This window comes from Ipomoea nil, unplaced genomic scaffold (genome assembly GCF_001879475.1).
Source record: "Ipomoea nil cultivar Tokyo-kokei standard unplaced genomic scaffold, Asagao_1.1 scaffold0418, whole genome shotgun sequence".
Taxonomy (NCBI): domain Eukaryota; kingdom Viridiplantae; phylum Streptophyta; class Magnoliopsida; order Solanales; family Convolvulaceae; genus Ipomoea; species Ipomoea nil.
Genome location: NW_017616846.1, coordinates 1,996,516 through 2,021,613, shown reverse-complemented (window position 1 = coordinate 2,021,613; position 25,098 = coordinate 1,996,516). Strand labels below are relative to the sequence as shown.

At 34.0% G+C, this 25,098-nt stretch overlaps 3 protein-coding genes and 1 long non-coding RNA gene across 6 annotated transcripts; all 4 read right to left on the bottom strand.

Moving 5' to 3' along the window:
- On the bottom strand, positions 1-1,759 carry LOC109172660 (pentatricopeptide repeat-containing protein At2g17670). The gene has a single exon (XM_019321866.1). It carries the CDS (start codon positions 1,583-1,585, stop codon positions 185-187), a length of 1,401 nt encoding a protein of 466 aa, XP_019177411.1. The 5' UTR covers positions 1,586-1,759; the 3' UTR covers positions 1-184.
- A 1,662-nt stretch (positions 1,760-3,421) lies between these two features.
- On the bottom strand, positions 3,422-7,502 carry LOC109172659 (protein trichome birefringence-like 34). Its single transcript, XM_019321865.1, has 5 exons — positions 7,025-7,502; positions 6,758-6,932; positions 4,672-4,868; positions 4,409-4,567; positions 3,422-3,899 (listed from the first exon to the last, which is right to left on the bottom strand). The coding sequence occupies exons 1-5, from the start codon at positions 7,351-7,353 to the stop codon at positions 3,551-3,553; spliced, it is 1,209 nt and encodes a 402-aa protein (XP_019177410.1). The 5' UTR covers positions 7,354-7,502; the 3' UTR covers positions 3,422-3,550.
- A 180-nt stretch (positions 7,503-7,682) lies between these two features.
- On the bottom strand, positions 7,683-11,598 carry LOC109172664. 3 transcript variants are annotated; one of them, XM_019321870.1, is made up of 6 exons: positions 11,424-11,598; positions 9,720-9,937; positions 8,713-8,955; positions 8,427-8,578; positions 7,845-8,093; positions 7,683-7,811 (listed from the first exon to the last, which is right to left on the bottom strand). In XM_019321870.1, the coding sequence occupies exons 1-5, from the start codon at positions 11,523-11,525 to the stop codon at positions 7,894-7,896; spliced, it is 915 nt and encodes a 304-aa protein (XP_019177415.1). In that variant the 5' UTR covers positions 11,526-11,598; the 3' UTR covers positions 7,683-7,811; positions 7,845-7,893. The 3 variants fall into 3 exon arrangements, with proteins under 3 accessions (XP_019177415.1, XP_019177414.1, XP_019177416.1); XM_019321869.1 differs by having other exon boundaries at positions 7,683-8,093; XM_019321871.1 differs by having other exon boundaries at positions 7,683-8,090.
- Positions 11,599-23,388: 11,790 nt separating this feature from the next.
- LOC109172464 lies at positions 23,389-24,998 on the bottom strand. The gene is made up of 3 exons (XR_002052753.1): positions 24,087-24,998; positions 23,659-23,974; positions 23,389-23,566 (listed from the first exon to the last, which is right to left on the bottom strand). It is a non-coding gene; the product is annotated as an uncharacterized LOC109172464 (long non-coding RNA).
- Positions 24,999-25,098: the final 100 nt, after the last annotated feature.

Sequence of the window (25,098 nt, the reverse complement as noted above, 5' to 3'; positions counted from 1 at the left end):
GGACTTTATAACTTTTGTATTCAAGATTCAAGGTTGCCTTCTTAACAATTTAAAGCAATTTGGAAAGCCTAAAGAACAAACATAATCTTTCGATAGATTAATTGAATATTTCATTAGGCATAATACAGGCACCAACAAATTACATTGAAGACTCTCGAGGGAAAACAAATACCAGATATATAGATCAGACGAGTCCTTGTTCTCTAGCTTTTGTGAGCCACTTTAAAGTACTCTCGAGTGTGGTGTATGCAGCAACATCTGTCAAACTCTTACTCTCTACTGCATAATCAAACACTTCATAAGCTTCTGCAACTCTACCATTCCTACAGAGAGATCTAACAAATGTCCCATAAGCCCCGGTGTCAAGCTTCATGCTACTCTTCTTCATCGTACCGTACAATTCAACACCCTTTTCCAACAGTCTTGCTTTACATAGCCCGTGAAGCAATGTATTATACGTGCAAGAATTTGGTTCACATCCCTTTGCTTCCATCTCCTCCAACAAAGACAATGCTCCCTTGACATCCCCCTCCCTACACATCCCATTCATCAACGAAGTATATGTGACTGCATCTGGAAAATGACCATTTTCAGCCATAACGCTCAAAAATTTCTTTGCTTGCTGAACTCGACCCGACTTTGACAACCCATAAATCAATGTATTATAGGTAACAAGGTCAGGTTTCACACCTTCATCCAACATTTTCTTATAGACGTCCAACACTTCACCCCCTGTGCTCAAACTACAATACCCTTTCATAATCGTGTTATAAACATAGCAATCGGGTTTATGCCCTTCCTCACTCAACACTTCCAACAACCGGGTCGCCTCCCGGAGATTCTTGTTATTACAAACATTATCAATCATAATGGTATAAGTAACAAGATCAGGCTTTATACTGAATTCCTCCTTCATGTCCCTAACGAAACCATTCATAGTACTAACTGACCTATTCTTGCACAAATGCCTCACAAGAAAATTATAAACATGTGAATCAGGAGGTGAGTCCTTACGACAAAGATCCTTCACCAGCTCAATAGCATGCTCTTCACGGCCAGAGATGCAAAGGGCCCGCACAGAAATGTCTGTTGAGACAATATTAGGGGGAAAGCCATTGGTATTCATCAAATTGAGTATCTGGTACACAGGGGATAGAGACTCATCCGATGATTTACAGGCCTGGATAAGAAGAACATGATAGGTAGACCTATCAGGGGAAAAAGGTGGGTGGGTCTTGACCATGTGGTTCAAGAAAAAGATTGCATCTTGGAGGGTTGAAACCGAAGAAAAGGATTGAAGGATTGAATTATAGAACCTGAGGTCCGAAGGGGCCTTCTTGGGATCGGAAATGAGAGAGGTGAAGAGGGTTTTGGCTTCCGAAAGACTAGGGGATGTAAAGGTGACGAGTGGGGATTGAGACCTCGGTTGAGGGTTTTTCTTGGGGAATTGCTGGATTGCTTGGGGCTTCTTCTTCTTGGAGGATTGCGGGATTACTTGGGGCTTTTGGGAAGAAGCTGGGTTTTTTAACAGATTGGTTAATGCGAAGCTGGCCGATGATCTCATTGACGGTGGCAGTTTCCCCATTTCCGCTTCTTCTCCACTATCGGCTTCCGATTCTTGGAACTGTTGATTAGGGTTTCTGAGGTATGGATTAGGGTTTTAGGGAGTTTTTAGGGTTTACCGTTCCCAGCTCTGATAAAAAGTCAGATCAAGCAGCTATACACGAATCCGTCCGCCTGGGGTTTAGGGGTTTGGGAAGAAGACAATAGCAAAATTACATTTATGCCCTTATGGGTCCTGATCTAAATAAAAAACCACAAAATAAAAAATAAAAAATTGACAATGAATTACATGCATTGCCTATAACTAGGCATGACTGCGGTTCCGGTTCCGAAAATGGTCGAACCGAAATCCAAACCTTATATTAATCTTATATTAAGGTTTCGATTTCGGTTCTTGAACTGCCGATTGGTTCTAATCGAAATTTCTTTTTTTTTTTTTTTAGTTATGCTATTTGTTACTCGCCAACAAAGCCTGGCGCAAAGGCCAAGGCTTGGCCTTTGCCAGGCCAACTGGAGAAAGTGGCCAGTAGGCCACTCGCTAGTGGCCTACTGGGCCACTTTATTTTTTTGGTTTCAATGCCACTTTATTTTTTTGGTTTCAATAGGTTTCAATGGCAAATTATATTATGCACTGCGGTGCATAATCGATTATGCACCGCGCGTCTTCTTTTTTTTTTTTTAAATGAAAATTAACAGTGTTTATTTCCACCGTTTCGCACCTTTTTGCAAAAAGTAACTCTGTTATTCAGTGTCATTTTGTATACACTGCAGTTTCAGTTGAACACAACTACAGTTTCATTTCGATATAACTATAGTTTCATTCGATATTTATAGACTCAAATATGTGAAAATGTTATTTAATTTTATTTTATATACACTATAGTTTTATTAAAACACAACTACATGATCATTTTGATATAATTACAGCTTCATTGTACAATATACACTCAAATATGTGAAATGTTATTCAGTTTCAGTTTATATACACTGCAGTTTCATTTCACTATAACTACAGTATCATTTTGATATAACTGCAGTGTCGGTTTGGATATACTGTAGTGTCAGTTGGTGTTTAATACACCAAACAAACGGACTCCGTTAACTCTAACGGCGGGCCGTTTCTTTACTTAAAGAAACGGCGCCGTATATGGGCCGCGGTGATTATGCACCACGGTCTATAATATAACAACTGGGTTTCAATGGTTTCATATTGAAACAAAAAAAATAAAGTGGCCCAGTAGGCCACTTGCGAGTGGCTTACTGGCCACTTTCGCATGTTTTTAATTTTTAATTTTTTTTTTTGGGATTTCACGGTTTGTAACCGGAACCGTCCGGTTTCAAATCGGAACAGGCGGTTCCGGTTCCAAGATTATACAAACTTTAACCGAAATCTTATAGGTTCCGATTAAGAATCGGAATCGAAACCGTACGGACGGTTCCGGTTCGATTCCGGTTTGTACAGTCACGATTTCGGTTTGAATCGGAACCGTGGTCACCTCGACCTATAACACATTAATTAAAGGGTTTATATATTGACTTAAAAATTTTTATTTCTTAACTTAAATTTATTTGTCTCTTTTTTGGTACAAATAAAATTAATGAATACAAATATATCATCAAATAACTCTAACTGAGAACTTTTAAATATCACCTTATTAATATTTTTCAATTCTTTTAATAAATCTAAAGATACATAATGTCACTACTTTAAGAGCATAAATAATTACGTAGTTCACAAAGGCACATCAATATGTACATAAATTTATTACTGTAAATTCATAAAATCTATATTGCTGATTTGTAAAGTATATAAATTCATAAAGTCACTATTACAAGTTCATAAAGTTACAATTACATCTTCAGAAACCAAATGTGGCGATACATATAATTGTATGATTGAATCAACTATTTGTTCTCAACAGAACGGTCCAAAATAGAAAATTTGTGAAGTATAATTGTTTTGTATATGCTGTACGTACGTGACAAGTCACAAATAAAGAAGGTATACATACAAAAGCTGATTCCAAACATCAGGGACTCCAGGAAGGCACCAGTGTAGGCAATCAGCATAGCTACCTGGGTTCACTAATTCTTCTTTGGTGAGAGGATCCCAGTGCTTTCTGTAGATTGATGAATGGCCATCCTTCCGATACTCGGAAAGTTGTGTTATGTTCAGCATTTCTATGTTTACGCCTCGCCTGCTCAGTTTATGGACCGCGGCTTCAACCAATCTCATCATATCGGGATCTGAGTCCATCCCCCAATATGCAGGATTCGAAATCGGCTCAGTTTCGTTATAGCAGTTCTCACCATTCCTCCCTCCCCACTCTTCGGCCCTGCAATGTTCAAGTCATCAATGGAATCAGATTGTCCAAAAAGCCTAAGCTGGTAGTTGGATAACACGCCTCTCACGTGTGAAGCATGAGGATCAGCTCTGATACCAAATTAAAGCATCTGCTCTATCTCAACTAAAAGTCTAAGCTGGTAGTTGGATTGTACATTTACGTTTATATATTATATGCTCAACAATATGCAGGCAAGGTAAACCAAGAAGATGGCTATGGTGAATGGGAATGAAAAGCTAACGTCATTGTATCTTTTATACACAAAATGTGCGTTATCTCCTCTATATAAGTTGCATTCAATGATTCAAGTAGCGTTTCAAAATAAACTCTTATTTTAAGCTACTAGCTTATTTTGGGAACATTACCAAACAGAGCTTATAGTTATTAGTAGTTTAAAATAAGTTATAAGCTCTGCCAAACATAGCCGTGAATACTGATATGATTATATGACTTCATTTGCATTCAAGAATGAAAACTATGACCATAGTTTTAAATTGTACCTGCTATGAGTAGGCGACATGCTGACGAAGAAAGCTCTGGTCTTGGTGCGATTGACATGAGTATCGAGCCAATCTGACCACGTCTTTAGAGTCAATTCGAAGGTATGCAGCATTCCCAATTCTTCGTAAGTTGCATTTGCGCTTTCAAATGATCCCCGCCTGATAATATTCATATAGAAATGGGTAGCTAATAAGACAATAGTTCCTTGGCAAATTGGAAGATTATTAAAGTGCAATCTTCAAAGTTGTAAAGATGCACTCACAGAACCTTCATTTTCAGCCATCGCCACCATATGTAAGAATTAAACACGAGCACGTCTGCATCTTTCCAATGCCTTGCATGCTTCTCTATGGAGTCTACTCTCACGATGCGGTCCTCCACGCGATGGTACGATGGATCATCACAGTTCGATTCAACCAGCAACGGAGCCCAATAGAATTCGATCTTAGCGTTATACTCCTTTTATTCATAACAGAAACCAAAGTTAGAACCCAAAATAGAAAAGGCAGTATTTGGAAACATTAGCACAACTTTTTTTAAAAAAATTCTTAATAGCATTAGAAAATTGGGATTATTCTTTGTCCTTAAAAGTGAACTTTCAGGAATAGGGATTAAGCAATTCTTCCTCTGCCCCAAATCATTATCTGCAAAGGAGCGGTTTATTGGCCTTCTTGGTTTGAGCTGATCAACTATGGACAACCTAAACTGGTTTATGGGGTCACAAGGCCGAGTTTACCCTCTAGTCACCCAAAAATAATAACAATATATAAATCCATTTCCTGTACTATACATTAGAATTTCAGTCTTTATTATGAATAGTGACATTTTACCAGAAATGGCATTTCTTATTACTGAAAAAAGGATTACCAACTTTGCAGCTAATTCTGGACAAAAGAATATTCCTTTTTGTTTTTGATATACAAAATAACAAAAAGCATCCATGGGATAGCTAGCTAGGTGAATTCAAGAATTGCAGAATTTCATTAAGGGTGTGTTTGGAAACCCGGAAAATGACTTCTGGAAGTCATTTTCCGGGGTTTTGGTGTTTGGTTACATTGGAAAATGACTGGTTAAAGGAAAATGGGGTGGAAGTCAATGGAAAAGGAAGACAATTTTATGGAAAATGACTTCCCCTTTTTTTTGGGGGAAGTCATTTTCCAACTTTTACACCAACATCATCAACACCATACCACCACCACCACCACTACCAACATACCACCGTCGCCGCCATCTCCACCATACCACCGCCACCACCACCACCATACCACCGTTGTCACACCACCGCCGCCGCCACCACTACCACCATACCACCGCAACCACCGTCGCCACCACTACCGTCGCCGCCACTACCACCGCAACCACCGTCGCCGCCATCACCACCATACCACCGCCCCCACCACCACCATACCATCGCACCCACCGCCGCCGCCACCACCACCATACCACCGCAACCACCGTCGCCGCCACCACTACCGTCATACCACCGCCGCCGCCACCACCACCATACCACCGCCGCCACCACCACACCACCGCCACCACCACTACCATACCACCGCAACCACCGCCGCCGCCACCACCACCATACCACCGCAACCACCGTCGCCGCCACCACTACCGTCATACCACCGCCGCCGCCACCACCACCATACCACCGCCACCACTACCACACCACCGCCGCCACCGCCACCACCACCATACCACCGCCACCACCACCACACCACCGCCGCCACCGCCACCACCACCACCATACCACCGCAACCACCACCACCACTACCACCACCATACCACCGCAACCACCGTCGCCGCCACCACTACCACCATACCACCGCCGCCGCCGCCACCACCGTACCACCGTCGCCGCCACCACCACCACCACCACACCATCGTCATACTACCACCACCATCACACCACCACCAATTATTATTATTATTATTATTATTATTATTATTATTATTATTATATAACGAATAACACCACTACCACTACACCACCACCACCACCATAATATTTTTGATATATTATTAGTTTTTTTTTTTTTTTTTTGTTGAAAAACTTAGCTATTTTTTATTATATTTAAAATTAATATTATATTATTATATATTATTATACATGTTGTAATATTCTAAATAAAATAATTAAAATGTTTAATTATACAATTCTACTCATTTTCCAGAAAATGAACCAAACACACAAAAACAGTTTTCCAGAATGCAACCAAACACCGGAAAGGAAAATGTTTTCCGGAAAATGACTCATTTTCCATAAAACATTTTCCAGAAGTCATTTTCCTGGTTTCCAAACGGACCCTAAAAGGAAAAGATGAGGAGCAACAAGAAAATAGTCTTACAATGGCTTCAAAAGTGACCAAGGAGCCATTGAACTTCACATATTTGAGACTCTCATCAGGGATTGATGACTCAATCAGGCAGACCAAAGAAACCCATTGGTTCCTATTAAGAGAATCCCCAACAAACACAACCCTTTTGTTCCTCAGCTTCTCCAACAGAGAGATGGCATCAAACCTATCAAAATCCATGAAAAAAGAAGCAATCCCTTAGTAGAAAATAGGGTTTATCAGCGAAAAGATTAGAATTGAATAGGGAAAAGACACTACCTTGGAAGCTCACAGTCATGGGGCTGCCATTTCCAGAACATATAATCGAGATTACTTCTCCCATACTTGCCACAAGCCATCCCATCATCCATGAAGGAGCAGTTTCTGCTGGAGTATAAAGGGGAGAAATTCTGGTCAAACACCCACTTTCCTGAATAAAAATTGCAGCTTGAAAGTGGGCTTTTCTTGAATTTCCGGTCATCTTCTAGCTTCGGAGCTATCCTCTCTCTGGATATACGTAGAGCCGTGATGACTAAACCTGCCGTTATTATCACTACTAGAGAGAGAAACCTGAAAGAAACCCCATTTTTCATCCTCCCCACCTGCATCAGCCTCTCGCTGTTAATTAGACATCTTGCTTGAGTCAAAATGGATATAAAGCTGCCATGTTTTGACTCAATCAAGAGCCCAAAATGTTTACTTTGTCGCCTCCAGTGGTCTTTTGTTGTTCTCCGTTTAACAAAAGAGTTGGCCCTTGCGTCACGTGTGAGTGTACAAGCAACCTCAAAAACAAATGAAGTATACGACACGCATGGTATAATTAACATCAAGGTTGTTTGCCAAAAAAAAAAAAAAAAAAAACATTAAGGTTCGGGTGGACTGGTGAACGTACAAAGTTTAAGATTTTATTGGTGAGTGTATATTATTGGTGCCAAACGTACAAAGCAAAATCCACCACAACTTCTGGCATTAAAAGTTTAAGATTTTCTACAGTGTCAAAATAATACTCGAACACAATTATTTACTATTTGGGAACTGGGAATAGGGCAGTAGAAGCTCCCTTTAAGATGTATAGAAACAACAAAAATCATCCTTATAAATCCGGAATGATCATATGACTACTTGGTGTACAGTTAATTCTAATCAATCTAATCTATGTTGTGAAACCCAGGAAGCAGTGATGTAATGAAGCCAAATACAATCATTTGGATCTCCTTCACAATTAGCCACAACCTATTGCCCTCCTCTGCAACAACCCCTGCATCCGCCCCTGGCTCATTCTCGCCTGCCCTATTTCCGTCGTTGCCTGGCTGATTCCCATTTTCACCTCCATTTCCTTCTGCCCCTGCTGCCACATGGACAACACAAGAGGGAAAAGGAATTAGATTATGGTTAGAATCTTTAACACTCCCAATTCAGTTGCTTCTGGACTTCATACATGAGAGATAAATGTGGAGGGCAGCCATGGAAATTAGTGCCAAAATTTTTCTTTGCCAGCAGAAGAGCAAGAAACAATTTGGGTCATGTCAAGTAAGACATATCAGTGTGACATGATCAAACCAAACAGAACCAACAACTATTTGCACTTCATATTATAGGGTTGAAAATACCTAGGCAAATAGAAGTTCTGCATGTTTTTATAGGGTTGAACTATTTGTAGACATAAAGCTGATGAAAATACCTTCTGCAGCACCATTTTGATTTCCCTGCCTCCCAGCAAGTGCGGCATTTTCTGCCCTAACTGCTGGTCTGGGACGTTGAGGAGGTGCAGCCCCCCTTTGCATTCCTTGTGAAAGCCATCTTATCAATGGTGCAAGAGCTCCAGTTTGGTATCTGCAATAATCAATAAATCTTTCATGGGGTCTAAACTGATTACCCTAGACAGGACCAGCCTTCTGTGGGGTGCAGGGGAGTTAAATTGGAGGCATCAAAACAAATGAAAAGGATAAGCATTCAAAATAACTTACAGGTAAATAAGTGAAGCAAAAAACACAAGGACAACAAGTCTTTGCTTGGATCCATCTTGATTAAACAAAAAAATTACTGCAGCCAGCTTAAGAATCAGAAAGAGGTCACGCTGAAATGCAATTTGGAATCTCCTCACGACTACTTGGCGCTGAGGTTCAGGGGCATGTTGCTGCAGCTGTGGTTGCTGTCCCACTTGTCCTTGCTCATCACTCCCTGCTCTATGCTCAGAAGAACTACGTTCGCTGTTTACAGTAACTATGAATTGACCATTGATATATAAAAAGGATAAGCAATGTTCAAGGGAGGAACTTCAGTATGAACCATGAATATGATTTGGGAGTGGGTGGGGTTTGTGGCTGAAAGTAAATAGCTTATTAGACTCTTCAGTATCAACCATGAATATGAATAAGTCCACGAGATTAATATCACATTACAAGATTTAAACATGACATGCTAAGACTTTAATGATGCCAGGAGAAAATCTTACAGACACTCAAAAAGCAATTTAGGAAACCAAAATAGACAGCAGAAAGGTCCAATTTATCCAGATGCTTAGGTGAAACTCACTCCACCTCCCTTCCTTATAACCTTATATTACAAATGAAAGGACCTGAGAAATTAATTAACCTATATTATAACTGCATTACCCTGTCAAATTATAAATGCAGAACTATATTATAAACCCATGACCTGTCATATATAACTGATCAAACTGGGAAAACAAACAGTAAAAAGTTTAAGCAAAACCTATATCATGAATGCATAATCTATAATATAAATGCACGATCCTATCAAAATAATACGGAGTAATAATTAAGTAAAATGAAGTCCATTGACTAGCTAGTCTATAGGCACTTCTAACAGGAAAAGAAACAATTTGTGCCTATAAATTATAGAACTACGGAACATGATAGAAAATCTAGAAAAATGTGGGAAATTGACAAGATTATTACAAATGAGAGTAACATGTGAAGATTGATCTTTAAAAGTTAACAAGAGTGCTTACGTGGGTACACTGTATCTTAAAGGGATAAGTGTGTTGGGTGGAAATCCTGGCATATGATCCATAAAAGGATTAACTGAAACTGCATAAAGACCAGGGCCACGATTCAACTCCTCCTGGTTCTGTTGTAGGTAGTAAAATCCAGAAAGGAGTGGCTGGTACATTGTTTGGTGCATATGGTTATTGCTATCAGCTGAGGAAGACCCATATGTTGATGTTATCTGTGTAAGAGACAAAATTAAAGAGGATCAGAATCTAGCTTGGAGAATACAGAGGTTGTGTCCCTGTAAACAACTCTGCAAAGGCACCAAAAAGCATCAATTAAATACAAAAATAAATGAATAAATAAACCCTAAAGATATTCTTAAGGATAAAACTAATAAAACCAGGAATTCCAAAGTAAATAAATAAACCCTAAATAAACAAAGCCAATAAATGCAGCTACACAAGATATTCTTGTGTGAGCACAAGCCCTTTGGAACTCTTAAACCAACTACTCATAGGCACACACATAAAACCTTTTCTCTTTCATTCTTTGTGGACCCCAATTTTTTATTTTCTATCCACTTTCTATTTGGTCATGTCTAAATGGTTTTTTTATACACCTAAAGCAAATAGGAATATGTACGGAATGGAGCACACATGCATAAAATTACTCACAAATAAATACTATGACAATGAAAACTGGTAGAAAACTGCAATGGTAAGTGATTTGCATTTGAATTAGAAGTTTAGTATTACAACATCACTTAGCACATATGTGATGCTTTAGAGGATGACACAGTCCAGGAAGACAAGAGCACAAGAAAAAGGGCGAAGGACTGTAAGGATACATCAGCAGTCTAAATCTCTGCCTTGCACGGTTAAACAGCTGAGAAGATGCAATTGAAATGGATGTGGAATTTAAATGGCCATTAGAACCTATTGAGCTCATTTTTCACCTTTTTGGTTTTCAAATAAGGCCTTAGAGAAACATTTATCAACAGCTCCTGTTTTATATTTTTTGCAAATACATACCCCATGTCTTGTGCTGGCATCAGCATTCCCCATGTCTTGTGCTGGCAATAAATACCCCAAAAGACCTAAGTGTTTTAAGTAGCTATCCATGCTGAAGCTATAAAAATGGAACCTATTCTAACATAAAACAAGGATCAGCTAATCCTTCCAGCTTGTACTCTTTTAGCACACTCATTTAACCCATTCATAAACTTCTGTTAACTGCTCCTAGACACACAACAGGTGCTCTCCTCCAATAGCCTAAAAGCACATTCCGGATTATGCTTTTTATGGAGTTTGGTTGTTGCAATAACCTCCAAAGCAGACACAATATGTCAATGCCAACGCAAAGAAGGAGAAAATCAACAAGGGGATCATGGTGAGTATTTCGGAACTTCAAACTTGATGAGTATTGTGACAGTAATCCAGTCATTTTCAATTCGATTCACGCATCTTTTCATTTCCCCTAATAATTCCTTCGAACATCTAAATGGAGCCCAGAAATTGTTCGATTTCGAATCAACAAAACCTAGACACCATGAATAATTACAAACAGCCATCTAACCTAAATTACTACTCAATTTCCATCATATTTGAAGATTATCATATTTTGAAAAAGAAAAGGACTTTATTAGATCCGGACTTCGTGAACCTCGTAATAGAGGAACGTGTGATATTGTGTATTTCATCTGAGGAAGAATAATTTCTTACCTGGGGCACTTTCGTAACGGCGTCGTCAGAAGATTTTAACGACGACGTAGAAAAAGATTGCTCCGCCGAGGAAGAGGTCTGCTTCGGTGGTTCTTCCGCCATGTTCTGAGCTCTGTCTTCAATTCTCACTGCTCTTTTCACCGTTAAAATTTTCCCACTGGAAAGTCTAACGTGCATGCGTTGGCAAATTGTATATGACGTGGCCTGCTTATTGCGTAACCGATATTTCCTATTGGTTAACGCCAATGACGTGGATTACCCACAGGGGATTCCGAGTCATTAGGTAGTGTTTGGTTTTATTTTGTTTTCTTTTCTTTTTTCAGATTTTTTGAAATTAAAAAAAATAAAAATAAAAACTAAAACAAAAACAAATCGTGTATGGTAATTTTCTGTTAATATATATATATATATATATATATATATATATATATATATATATATATATATATTCAATACTATGATATGCTCTTTAAAACGAGTGTGTTTGGAAAGGGATAAAGCGCATTTGGTAATTCGTGGATGAAGAGTGTTTGGGGTCTACTCCAACACTAGACGTACTCGAACGGACTTTAGAGTTAAGAGTTATATTACTTCAATTCCCTTCAAATTGAAGTACAGATAGATATTGATTTTGTCTATTCTTAATTTAATCTATTTTTGTTACTTTTTTGTGAATAAATCTACTAATTTTTGTTTAAAAAAAAAAAATCTACTAATTTAATTGATTGTTAGCATATACAAGATAGAAATCAACCCAATTTAATATTTTCTCCACCTAAATATATTTTGTTTGTTAATTGAAAATTAAATTGCTGGATATATGATAATTATTGCACCATATATTTAGGTGTATTTCTAATATATGAGTGGATTAGGGTAGTAGCCAACTAGCAATAAGGGACACATTCGTTAAACGGACATAAAAAGGCGCAGTTTAAAAAAAAAAAAAAAAAAAAAAGAAAAAAAAAAAGCAATAAGGGTCACATTATAAGGTTTCAATCCTTATTAAGTAATAAATGAGTGGATTTGGGTAGAAGCAAACTAGCATTAAGGGTCACATTATGAGGGTTTAATCCATATTAAACGCGCATTGCGTGATTGAATGCCTAATGTTTTTTTTTTAAATAAGTACTTTAAAGTATATCAAGGCAAGATTATATTGGAATTGTTCATTTATAGATAATTGAATGTTGAATTTGCGTATTTAAATATGTAATTCTAAGTTTACAAATGCAAGATAGTATAGTCAAGATTGATTGTAATTGTCAATAAAATAATTGTAAGGTATGGTTGAAACCAAACACGAGACATAAGGGATAGCAAATAAAAATTATGGCATAAAATATTAAATATATACTAATATTGAAGAGCTAACTACTGATTGCCAAACAAGGATATTGCGAGGTAGTTTCCCACTTCAATTTGTTGTGTGATTTGAATACTCTTTTTGTCAATAAATCCCCCAAGTAATTTTTTTTTTTTTGAATGCCCCCCAAGTAGTTAATATGATTGACTTAATTATATTTTTTATTTTTTATTTTTTTTTAAACAATTATTATTATTATTATTATTATTATTATTATTATTATTATTATTATTATTATTATTATTATTATTATTATTATTATTATTATTATTATACCCTTAGGTCATTTTACATGTTAATCTAAACAGCTATTTTTTTTCAAATATCTTTTAACCAACAGTTGACATAATTCGCTGGTCAAATCCACTAATATAATCCGCTAACGCTAACCGCTAACTGCTGATTGTCAAACAAGGACATTGCGAAATAGTTTCTCACTTCAATTTGTTGTGTGATTTGAATACTCTCTTTGTCAACAAATCTCTAAGTAGTTAATATGATTGGCTTTATTAATTATATATATTTTTTAATTTTTTTCATGGTATTAATGAAATACTTGTTAAATAAATATATAGCATTATTTTGTATTGTAACTTTGATATTTAATTAAAAAATATTTTAGAAAAAAGACAATAGACAATGTAGTGAACATAATCAATTGATGAATTTGAATGTAAAGAATTTTTATATTAGAGAAAAATAAAGACAATATACCTAATAAAATTAATTATCTTAATTAATTTATTGATAATGAATTTTTTTTTTTTTAATAAAGACATTGTAGGGACAATGTAGTGAATATAATCAATTGATGAATTTGGATGTAAAGAATTTTTATATTGGAGAAAAATAAAGACAATTTAACTAATGAAATTATTTCTCTTATTCAATTTATTGATAATGAATAATTTTTTTTTTTTTTTGAATAAAGACATTGTACACACATAATTCTAAATTAAATAAATGTATATGTATTTTTTTTGTTGTAGCTACTGAATTATTATTTAATTTAATAAGAGTAAAATAGAGTACTAATTATGCCAACTTTGATTGAGATGTGGTTCGAACCTAAGACATTTCTTATTGAAATCAATGAGTAAGTTAACGGTGAACTAACAGAAATTAACGGAAAAGATAATATTTAATGGATAATCATATTCATTAAGGATAAAATAGGAAATTTTAAGGAAAAATTAAAATCTGATCAATCTGAGCCATTCATTTGATTAAAAAATTTAACCACCATTTTTTCTACCTATTATAGGCCTAACTCTCTTGGGCTCTTATTAGTATAGTAGAAGTAGATAGATAGATATAAATCTGTTATTTGATATCTTTACATGATTCAATCTCATCGCCTTAATCTAACTTTTTCTGTACTTGAGACCTTCTTTGATCTTTCTTAGAGCAACCACACCAGTGCATAATGGGAGAATAATGTCAGAAATTAGTGCCATGTGGAAGAGAGAGAAGCATGAAAGAGAAAAATGGGCTCATCCTGCAAATGTTGAGAGATTTCAGAAAAGTGGGACCCACAATTAATTTATATCATCGGTGACAGCTATGCGTGGCTGTCACCTCTGCGCCCAGCTGGCGCGTGCACTGGGCGCGTCAGGCGCGCCTGACAATAAATAAAATATCATTATTTTTATTTTTTTTTCCTTTTTTTTTTTTCCTTTTTTCTTTCTCTTCCTATTTTCTCTATCCTAATCACTCTTACATTATCTCCCCATTATCCCCAACCATTGTGGATGCTCTTACATAGTGTAAGAAAGAACTTGCAGCTTTTTTATGTTGATATGATTAGCGAGGAACAACGTAACATATATGGTCTAGCTAGTTCAGTAGTTCCCATGTAGTAATGACATACATATTTATCTATTATTAGTCAAATCTTAAAGCAACCTCATATGTTAGTTTTTTTTTTTTTTTTTTTTGTCGATTTTTTTTTGCATATACACTAGGAGAGATGAGAGCGAATAAGGAAAAAGAAAAAAAAAAAAAAAAAAAAAAAAAAACAATGTCCGACAACAACGACAACATACAATGACAACAACAACAAAAGTAAAAGTTAACTTTGACGCGCCCAACATGGCATATGTTATGCACATGCCTATTGGGTGCGAATGTTGTGCTCCACATGCAGAAAATGGCCCTTTCTTTTCCTTTTCTTTCTTTATGCGAGTTCTACTAAAAATCATTACTTACAAGAAAAAAATCATAAAAATCATCTTTTTCATTTGTTAAAACTTGATCTCCAATTTTTTCACCTGCAAAAACCCTGGTAAAAATCACTAATAAGAATGTTTTTATACTTTGTTAGTTAATATATTATTTAAATCTTGTAAAGAAATCTTGTAAAGATTTAACGGTTGGAATTTAGTTTTAATTGATTATAATAATTATTTTAAGAGAAAATTTCAATTTTGGTCCACTGACTATTGGAGTTGTGTTAATTGAAACACTTGACTTTCAAAAATGTTAATTTAGTACCTTGACTATGCAATTTCTATCAATTTTGGTCACGCCGACCAAATTGCCGGCCAAATCTTACCGAAAAAATTTAATAGGTCAAATAATGAGAGTGTTTTAGTCATTTTACTCATTTTCTTTCTTCTCCCCCATTTCCGGCGACAATCCGACAACAAACAGCAACTACCTCTCCGCCAGCCTCACGCAACTTCCTTTTCATCATCAGGGAGCCCGCAAGTGAGCGGTGAATTTAGAATGCTATTAAAGCCAGGAATGAATTGAATTAAGGTCTCCGTCTGCTCTGTATAAATTGTGCATTCATCTCCAACTCCATTAATGCCTAACAAGCAATTATTTCTTTGTTTTCAACTTAAAATTGCTAGATGTAAAACAAAGTGCACGCATACATACAGAGAATGGGATATATCATATATATACTAGCATTGTGTACGCGCGATGCGCAAAAATTCATGCCCAATATTAAAACATTGATAAATATAAATAATTAAAAATTATAATTTGAATTATATATATACAAATAATATATGTATTTTGTACACACATATATATAATTTATCATTCATAGAAATTTAATTAAAATATAATTAAGTATTAAATTAATATAGTATGATTTTAACAAAATGATAATTAAAAATAGAAAAAAGATATGATAGATATAAGTGTATGATAATAATGATGTGTTATTAAAGTTAGAAATTAAAACTAACGGTGTAAGGGTAGTTTTGTCTAATAACATTGGAATGTACAACATTTAAAGTAAAATGTACACATTTATTTGCATACAAAAAGAGAGACATAAATCAAGGATATAACTTTCATTGAGGCTTATTATGTTTTTAGATTCAACTTCAATCATTTAAAATTATACACATAATAACAAAGTCTAATTTTTGTTAAAACAAAAATAACAACGCAAGAAAAAGGAAGAATGAATAGACAGAGAGCGGAGAGGAAAGGCAAGGATCTTCTCATTCATCATTTACCATTCTTATACAAAGGTATTACCATATACAAGGTAATAATGAATACATATAAAAGGTAATAACTATATTAGTTACAACTGTTACCATATAGATAATAATGTCCACAATAATCATATTTATAACAATTTTTAATTTATTAACTTTTTTGAGTTGTTATAATATACAAATTGAATTATGTCATATGCAATAATTTTTTTTATTTTTTATTGTTTTTTGTGGTATCAGTGCAAGAAAACACTTAAGTCGTGACCATTTCATACGTAACGCGTTAAAGACTTGCAGTCTTGCACTACGTAGAACACATGTGAATCATTGAAGTAATTAAGATTCTCAAAGGACTTTGACTACAAAAACCCTCTATTACTCCAATTAATTCATAATTACTTGTACGTTAGATTCACGACAATCAAGTGGTTGAAATGATTTTAGATGTATTTGTACTGAAAAAGATTGATAAAATATAAAACAGATACTAATTTATAAAAAAATATAAGTGTTTAAAAAAAAAGGTTTTAGTTTATAGACATGACAAATTTGTACAACTTGAATAACGAAATTATATTTAAAAAGAGTTTATTCTACTTTGGTTGCTCAATTATAATAATATTTTTATTTTTTTAATTGTCAAATTTGATTAATTCAATTTGTTAAAAAAAATAGATCAATTTTATAATTATTAAAAAATTTAAGAGTAAGGTGTATTTTGTAATTATTACAAAAATGAAAGTTTAGTAATTGTAAGATCATAGTCTTTGATTTTTTGAGATAGAAGGAACGGATGTGTCTACACTTTTTACAATGGATGTGTTCTCATATGAACTCTCCAATATATATATATATATATATATATATATATATATATATATATATATATATATATGTGTGTGTGTGTGTGTGTGTGTGAGAGAGAGAGAGAGAGAGAGAGTGTGAGAATTGTGGACTAATTCTGGCCATTCGTTTTTGAATTTTAGATGGTTGTGATTTCTTGTTGCGCATGTTAAACAAATTCCTTCGTTTTTTGTGTAATTACATGTTGGAGTAAACGTATGTTGCATGCATGCGTGATTGGAGGTGTGTTTTCTATTTTATTGGTTTGATTGTACTACGAAATTGGAGTTGCTATTTCATCGTCGCCTATCGCGTGTTCATCTATAAAGAGTGATAACTTTTTTTTTTTTTTTTTTTCTGTTTGTTTTCATTGTGCAACCCGTTATTGTGAGTTGTGTAACTCGTTGCTGTGAGTTGTGCAACGTGTTTTGATTTCAATTGTTCGCCTATGTCTATGGTTTTCCGGCGGCAATACGTTTGATAAGAACTTTGAGTTTGGGTGTTACGTTGATAGTGATTTATTGTAGGTTTGAGTTTTGGAGATGACAGGTCACAAATGGCAAGTTGCACAAGGTTTCCTTGTGTGCGCGCGTTGGTTATTGGGCAAATATGTAATTTACTAATTTGCCCTTATCGGAAGGTTTAGTTGTGGCCGTGTTCCTAAATTAACATGAAGTAACCATCTTTTTCCTTTCAAATCTAGACCATTGATTATTATTATAATCTATGATCTTGATCAATCCACAGTTCTCACATGAAGAGATAGTTTCATAGAGTTGCTTTCAAGCTTTATGATCAATCCACAGTTCTCACAGTTCTAACATGAAGGTTTAGTTGTGGCCGTACTTCAATGTTCTATATTTCAAATTTTAATTTTATATTGTTTTCTTCCTGAAAAACAAATAATCGTATATGATTTAGGTGAAACTCAAAGTCTTGATTTTATTATCATCAAGACTTATCTCTTGACTTACTAATATAATTGATGTAAAGGCCTGATATGACAATTATTGGTTAACGGATTTTATTAATATTTTTTACCAATGAATTGTTTAGCGGATTATATAGATGTTTGATTAAATTAGTTATTTATAATTAGTAGTTAAAATTTAAAAGATATATAAAGGAATTAGTTTATTTTATAAAAAATAATTATGTAATAATTATTAATTACAAAAGTGATACTATAAATAGTAAAGTTATTTTATGTATATATTTAAAAAATAAATAAAAGTAATTGTTAGTGATTAATTATATAATATTTTAAATAATAATTTATTATTAATTTATTAAATTTATTAATATTATATAATTATAAAAGTTTTTTTTTTTAATTAAAGGAAAATTCATCCATCGCCCAATTATATTTACAAGAAATGGAGCAGAACAACAACACAACATAATAACCTTGTCTGGTAAATGTTGTTTTAGATTAGCGGCTAGCGTTTTGACTATTTTGCATGTAGATTTAACTTGGTCAAAAGAGCTAAAAAAATGCTTAGTTAATAATAATAATAACAATAATAATAATAATAATAATAATAATAATAATAATAATGGAGCCCATTATTATTATTATTATTATTATTATTATTATTATTATTATTATTATTATTATTATTATTATTATTATTATAATAATAATAATAATAATAATTATTATTATTATTATTATATTACCTTGGATGGATTAAATCTGCGCAAATTTATTACATTACATGCACTCTCATTTTTTAGTCCGTAATATTTACATATTTTATTTTATGACTTTAATTATATGATGATAACTCTAGTTGTCAAAGGATTACAACGAGGTAAAATTAGTCTAAATTGCTCATCACTAATTCATATATAGTTGACTGGTTGAAATTAAGAAAATCAATAAGACATTGTTACACTCTTGTTGAGAGTTTAATTTATAATTTTGTGATTACTAAGTCAATTGTTCGTCCAACTTGATTTGATTTGTCTTTGAGACATTCTAACACCAGCTGGATGTTTATGTTGATATATATATATATATATATATATATATATATATATATATATATATTAATAAGAGCCCAAGAGAGTTAGGCCTATAATGGGTAGAAAAAATGACGGTCAAAATTTTTAATCAAATGAATGGCTCAGATTGATCAGATTTTAATTTTTTTCTTAAAATTTCCTAATTTATCCTTAATGAATATGATTATCCGTTAACTTTTCCGTTAAATATTATCTTTTCCATTAATTTCTGTTAGTTCACCGTTAACTTACCCATTGATTTCAATAAGAAAGGTCTTAGGTTCGAACTCCCTCCCAATCAAAATTGGCATAATTAGTACTCTATTTTACTCTGATCTTATTAAATTAAATCAAAATTTAGTAGCTACAACAAAAAATAATACATATGCATTTCTTTAATTTAGAATTATGTGTCTACAATGTCTTTATTCAAAAAAAATTATCCATTATCAATAAATTAAATAAGAGAAATAATTTCATTAGTTATATTGTATTTATTTTTCTCCAATATATAAAATTTTTACATTCAAATTCATCAATTGATTATATTTGCTACATTATCCCTACAATGTCTTTATTAAAAAAGATTATTCATTATCAATAAATTAATTAAGAGAAATAATTTTATTAGTTATATTGTCTTTATTTTTTGTAAAAATTCTTTACATTCAAATTCATCAATTGATTATATTCACTGCATTGTCTATTATATTTTTTTTTTTGTGCACTATTTTTTAATTAAATATCAAAATTATAATACAAAATAATGCTATATATTTATTTACCAATTATTTTATTAATACCATGAAAAAATAAAAAAATATATAATTAATAAAGCTAATCATATTAACTACTTGAGGGATTTGTTGACAAAAAGAATATTCAAATCACACAACAAATTGAAGTGAGAACTACCTCGCAATGTCCTTGTTTGACAATCAGCAGTTAGCGGTTTGCGTTAGCGGATTATATTAGCGAATTTGACTAGCGAATTATATCAACGATTGGTAAAAAGATATTTGAACAAATTAGCTGTTTAGATTAACATGTAAAATGACCTAAGGGTATACATATATGTAATAATAATAATAATAATAATAATAATAATAATAATAATAATAATAATAATAATAATAATAATAATAATAATAATAATTGTTTTAAAAAATAAAAAAAATATAATTAAGTTAATCATATTAACTACTTGGGGGATCTATTGACAAAAAGAGTATTCAAATCACACATCAAATTGAAGTGGGAAACTATCTCTGAGTGTCTTTGTTTGGCAATCAGTAATTAGCTCTTCAATATTAATATATATTTAATATTTTATGCCCGAATCCATACCTATACAATTATTTTATTGACAATTATAATCAATCTTGACTATATTATCTTGCATTTGTAAACTTAGAATTGCTTATTTAAATATGTAAATTTAACCTTTAATTATCTATGCATGAACAATTCCAATATAATCTTACCTTAATATACTTTAAAGTACTTATTTAAAAAAACAATAATAATAATGAGCATTATCCCAATCGCGCGTAAAAAACTAGTATATATATAAAAGTCTTCCCTGTACGGCCATACTCCATACCAAATAACTAACCCCGCTCCTAGCTAGCTAGCTATATATATATTATAGCCATAGGGCCGGGCGCTATAATCTACGGATAACATCATATCAGCAAGTTTTCGTGGAAGCAAATTTAAACGCACGAGAGATGCATCTATCTGCATGCGACATTGTAAGTTGGATCTACCTGCAATTTCAATTCAATTCTCGGCTCATTATTATATTCCACTTTCATATAAACTTCATGCTTAATTAATTAGTTCCCATTATGTTATATATTCTTTTCTTTTTTTTGCAAGGAGAAGATCTAGCTACTTATCTGATGAGTATTATAATACAGTGAGTCTTCAATTCGATCTCATTAATTTAAACTTTTAATTAAAATGTAATACATACATTTTCAATTGTTTTGTATACATATTATGACCTAGCTAGCTAGTTAGTTGACACATATATACACATAACATGCACATGCACACCAAAAACATACAAGAATTAACAAAATGGGAGCAGCCATAAAAGACGTTTGGATGCCTGCACATATATGATTTAGTAGTTTAATTATAGGAATAAGGTTCAAATTGGCAACTGAACATAACATGAAAATGTAATTAGGCCACTGAATGAAAAAAAAAGTGCAATTAGGCCACTGAACACTCCAAAAATGTGCAATTTCACCTGATATATAGCAGGTTACCTTCAATTTTAGCAGGTTATCTACTTACGTGGCAGCTGAGTTGGCATTTTTAATAAATTTTAAATTATTTTTAATAAATTTTAATAATAAATTTTTATTTAAAAAAATTTTTAAAATATAAAAATGACTTTATTTTATTTTTTATTTAATTTTTTTCAATTTTTTATAAAATTTATTATTAAAATTAATTATTAAAAATTATTTAAAAATTATTAAAAATGCCAACTCAGCTGCCACGTAAGCAGGTAACCTGCTAAAATTGATGGTAACCTGCTATCCGGTAAAATTGCATACGTTTGGAGAGTTCAGTGGCCTAATTGCCTGTTTTTGGAGTGTTCAGTGGCCTAATTGCACTTTTTGTTCGTTCAGTGGCCTAATTGCATTTTCAGGTTACGTTCAGTGGCCAATTTGAACCTTATTCCTTAATTATATTACTCAATCTATCAGTGCGTGAAGTGGAATCTTACTCAGTTACCATGTATGTATGTACTTTAATTTATTGCTCGCATGGGTAGCTCAGATCAACTTGTCATAGAGGTGAAATTTTGGAAGAATGACCAGGGATCGAGTCTCACCAGCGGCAGTGTGGGAGCAACCTCTCAAAGTGAGGGGGGCTCTTTGTGCGCAATGAGCACCAGTCTAGCCTCTGTGATTCAAGTGAGGGGGGAGCACGGGGGGAGCACCGGTCTAGCCTCTGTGATTCTAGCCTCTGTGATTCAAGTGAGGGGGGAGCACCGGTCTAGCCTCTGTGATTCAAGTGAGGGGGGAGCACCGGTCTAGCCTCTGTGATTCAAGTGAGGGGGGAGCACCGGTCTAGCCTCTGTGATTCAAGTGAGGGGGGAGCACCGGTCTAGCCTCTGTGATTCATGTGAGGGCTCTGTCGAACTCTGTGAGGGGGGAGCACCGGTCTAGCCTCTGTGATTCATGTTCAGTTGAATCAACATGATTTACATCCCTCCCAAATGCTCTGTCGAACTCTGTGATTCATGTCAACATGATTTACATCCCTCCCAAATGCTCTGTGATTCGGACATGATTTTTACATCCCTCCCAAATGCTCTGTGCTCTGTGATTCGGACATGATTTTTACATCCCTCCCAAATGCTCTGTGCACTACAAGAAAAATGCGCATAGACAACGGTTAATAACCGTTGTCGTAGGGGTATAATTTCTGTTGTTGAAGCCGGTGTTGTTGTAAGTCCCGCGCATAGACAACGGTTTTTTAACCGTTGTCTTTTCTAGAAACAACAACGGTTTTTTAACCGTTGTCTATTAAGTGTTGTTGAAGCCGGTGTTGTTGTAAGTCACGCACATAGACAACGGTTAATAACCGTTGTCTTTTCTAGAAACAACAACGGTTTTTTAACCGTTGTCTATTAAGTGTTGTTGAAGCCGGTGTTGTTGTATGTCACGCACATAGACAACGGTTAATAACCGTTGTCTTTTCTAGAAACAACAACGGTTTTTTAACCGTTGTCTATTAAGTGTTGTTGAAGCTGGTGTTGTTGTAAGTCACACACATAGACAACGGTTAATAACCGTTGTCTTTTCTAGAAAAAACAACGGTTTAAGAACCGTTGTCTATTGAGTGTTGTTGAAACCGGTGTTGTTAAAAGTCATGTACATAGACAACGGTTTTAAACCGTTGTCGTTTCTTTCAAAGACAACAGTTTTTGACCCGTTGTCTATTCAATGTTGTTGAAACCGGTGTTGTTAAAAGTGATGCACATAGACAACGGTTTTTAACTGTTGTCTTTTCTTTAAAAAACAACAGTTATAAACTGTTGTCTATTGTGTTATTGAAACCGCTATTGTTAAAAGTCACACTCATAAAGTGTTGTCTTTTGTAGAAAAGACAACAGTTTCAAACTGTTGTCTTTTGTAAAATAGACAACGGTTTTTAACCGTTGTCTAAACGGTTTTAACTATTTTTAACCTGCTGAAATTTTAATCATATAAAAATCAATTTATCCATTCACCATGGCCAAGTGTAGTTACAAAAGAACTAATTAACAAGTCTAAATACTTCCATGAACAATTCTAATCGAATCATATATCATCCAAGTCATAATACTACAAAAAAAATTCACGAACCAAGTCTAAGGATGCCAACTTCAAATCCAGCTCCTTTACTCTGTCCGTGTACCATGTCAAAGAGCTAGAACTTTCACTGAACTTCCTCTCTACCTGAATTTGTCAATACATTCATATCAGTGATGTTGTGTGGGTGAACCAAAGAATAAATAGTAGGCATGACATGCTCTTCAATACCAACTTACATCAGAAAGTACATCAGAAAGTTTAACAGACATGTATATGCCTCAAGTTTGGAATGAGTTTTACGAAGGTTTATGAGATCATTGACTTTGGTAGTTAACTCATCATTAAGCCATGTGTGATGCCTCTCAATTAGTATCATGATGTACATGATACTAACAAAGACATGTTTCTCATAGATATGTGACCTCCTTGAAGTATACTTTCTTCAAAATCTCTACAAAAAGTGTCACATTTTCTCCCTCATTAATGTAATCAAGCTCTTCAAAGAAGAGAGCAGCCCATTCATCAACTAATCCAGCCACAACAAAAGAGATGCTGCCAACAAATTTCCATAAATGCAAAAGTTATGAACCTGGCAGATTATATTAGATCTAATGGAAGCAAAGTATTATGAGAATTTAGTAGTTTGATAGGTTAGTGGATGCACCGGCTCCTATAGGGTTGAACTAAGTCTGCCCTTTAAGCTGACAATCATTCTGAAATCAAATCTACCAACCTCATCCCCTGTATAAAAGAAAGGCCTTGATACTTTTCTCTTCACCAAGTAAAAGCATAAAACATATATCTACCATACCTGATAAACTCTGAATTGCAACATGGAAGCATTCAGCCACAGCATTGCTAAATCGCTCCACCCTTTCTTGTTCATTAGCCTTTTGGTTCTCTATGCAAATGCATTTTCTTTGGCAAATGCTGAAGTTCACAAACACCAGTTTGTTGTAAGAATTTGATCCTAACAATGCTCTCTTTTCTCAGTATTTAATTTTTCATTTTCATTTGGTTTGTATTTGGCTCTCATAAACTGGAAGATACTGATTAGAGTTGTGAAACATATTCAAGCAACACCAGTGAAGAGGTCGTGCAATACCCATAACACAATAACAGTGAATGGACAGTTCCCTGGACCAACCTTCGAAGTGAACAATGGTGATACCTTAGAGATCAAGGATATCAATTAGACACAATACAATGTCACCATTCACTGGTAAGACCATGAGATCAACAGACCTATAGATCATTGTTAAATGAAGTCACCAAGTAATTAAAAATTTGAGTATTAATTTGTTAGCAAACTAGTAATGCTCATCACATCAAACGTAGAATATGAGAACACGTGAATGATCAGTAGTCACTTAAGTAAGATTTGTTCTATCTTGCCCAGTTGCACATAAGTAAACAAAGACAGACTACAGGAAGTCAATTAACAACAACTTTATTAAATTCCACTTAGTTTACCCTGTCCAGAGACTGCTGTTCATTTTGATTCATTTAAAACCATCATCTCAAGGCTAAAGTTTTATCTTGTATTCTTGTTTGTGAGAATAGAAGACATTAAGATTGATTACCTTTATAGGAAGGTTAGAGACAGAATCAAGCCAAGTAATAGTCCCTGAGAAAGAAGAAAATAAATTAGTTATCAATTATCTTGAAGATATTTG